We start from the raw sequence: 1,022 nt of genomic DNA, 5'->3' as shown, positions 1-1,022 counted from the left end.
TCTTCCAAAGCACAATGTCATGTAAGACTAGTCACTAACTTGGTACTCTTTGTCCAACCAACCTGACTCAACTCAAAAGCTGCTCTGTGGTTAGGTGTGTTACTAGATGTTACAGGCAGGTCACTCCCTTCAAGCCAAAATGGCAAAGCTGGAGTCTATTGAATGTAATTTACAAAGGGTTATTAACTTTAAGGTTCCAATTTGGTCTGACTGTAGCAGCCATCTGGAAGAGAGATCTTAATCTCAAAGATATTTTGAACTTCGATTCTTAGTCGCCTGATTTCTTCTTCGTAGAGTGAAATCTGGCGCTCCTGCCAACTGCGGGATTCAGATAATTCAGTGACTGTGGACTCGATTCCACTTTGATGGTACATTTGCCATGCCTCTTCCAGGCGCAATTCTAGGGACTCCAACTGTAATGGGTCCAAGTCTGGAGATCGTTCCAAGATATCCAAAATTTCCTGTACAACCTCATACGCCTCACGGACTCTAGAACTGGCCTCATCTGCCCTGTCCTTTGCCTGGTTAGCTTTCTCTTGAGCTTCCATAACCTGCTGCTCATCTTGTAAAGCCTGAGCCTCAAAGGTGCTCACGCGAGCATCTGTGTCTGCAACTCTCCCAGCCAACTCGTCTGCCATGTCATTAAGAGTGCTGGCTTCATTTTTAGTAGCATCTGCCTTGCTACGGACTCCTTCTGCCTGCTCGCTTGCATCTTCTGCTGTGCTCTGGGCATCCTTGGCAATGTCCCGAGCATCCTTAGCATCAGACTCTGCCCCCATAAGTGCTTCCTCAGCCTCCTTGGTCTGTCCTTCAGCCTCAATAATGAGTGCTTCAATTTCTCCCACAGTTTCTAGTGTAGCTTCTGCTTTCAGGCGGCTCTCCTGAACTTGCTTGTCAAATCCTGAAATATAGCATAAAGATTTGAACTCCATCAATCTTTAACTTACAAATTCTTCTTTTAAGGCATTCACCACAAAAGAATGGCATGTTAAATTCTTTTACTGAAAATACTTGATAACTGT

General features: G+C 44.7%; 1 protein-coding gene across 1 annotated transcript in view; it reads right to left on the bottom strand.

Annotated features, from left to right (window-relative positions):
* LOC119591300 (laminin subunit gamma-1-like) overlaps positions 1–1,022 on the bottom strand; it is an 83,409-nt gene continuing 82,387 nt past the window's right edge. The window contains exon 26 of the mRNA XM_037940028.1: positions 1–901. Within this exon, the coding sequence (XP_037795956.1) occupies positions 189–901 (713 nt within the window). The 3' untranslated portion in view covers positions 1–188. The remainder of the gene's footprint in view (positions 902–1,022) is intronic.

The sequence above is a fragment of the Penaeus monodon genome, chromosome 28 (assembly GCF_015228065.2).
Source record: "Penaeus monodon isolate SGIC_2016 chromosome 28, NSTDA_Pmon_1, whole genome shotgun sequence".
NCBI lineage: Eukaryota > Metazoa > Arthropoda > Malacostraca > Decapoda > Penaeidae > Penaeus > Penaeus monodon.
This window is presented reverse-complemented; position numbering and strand designations above follow the sequence as displayed.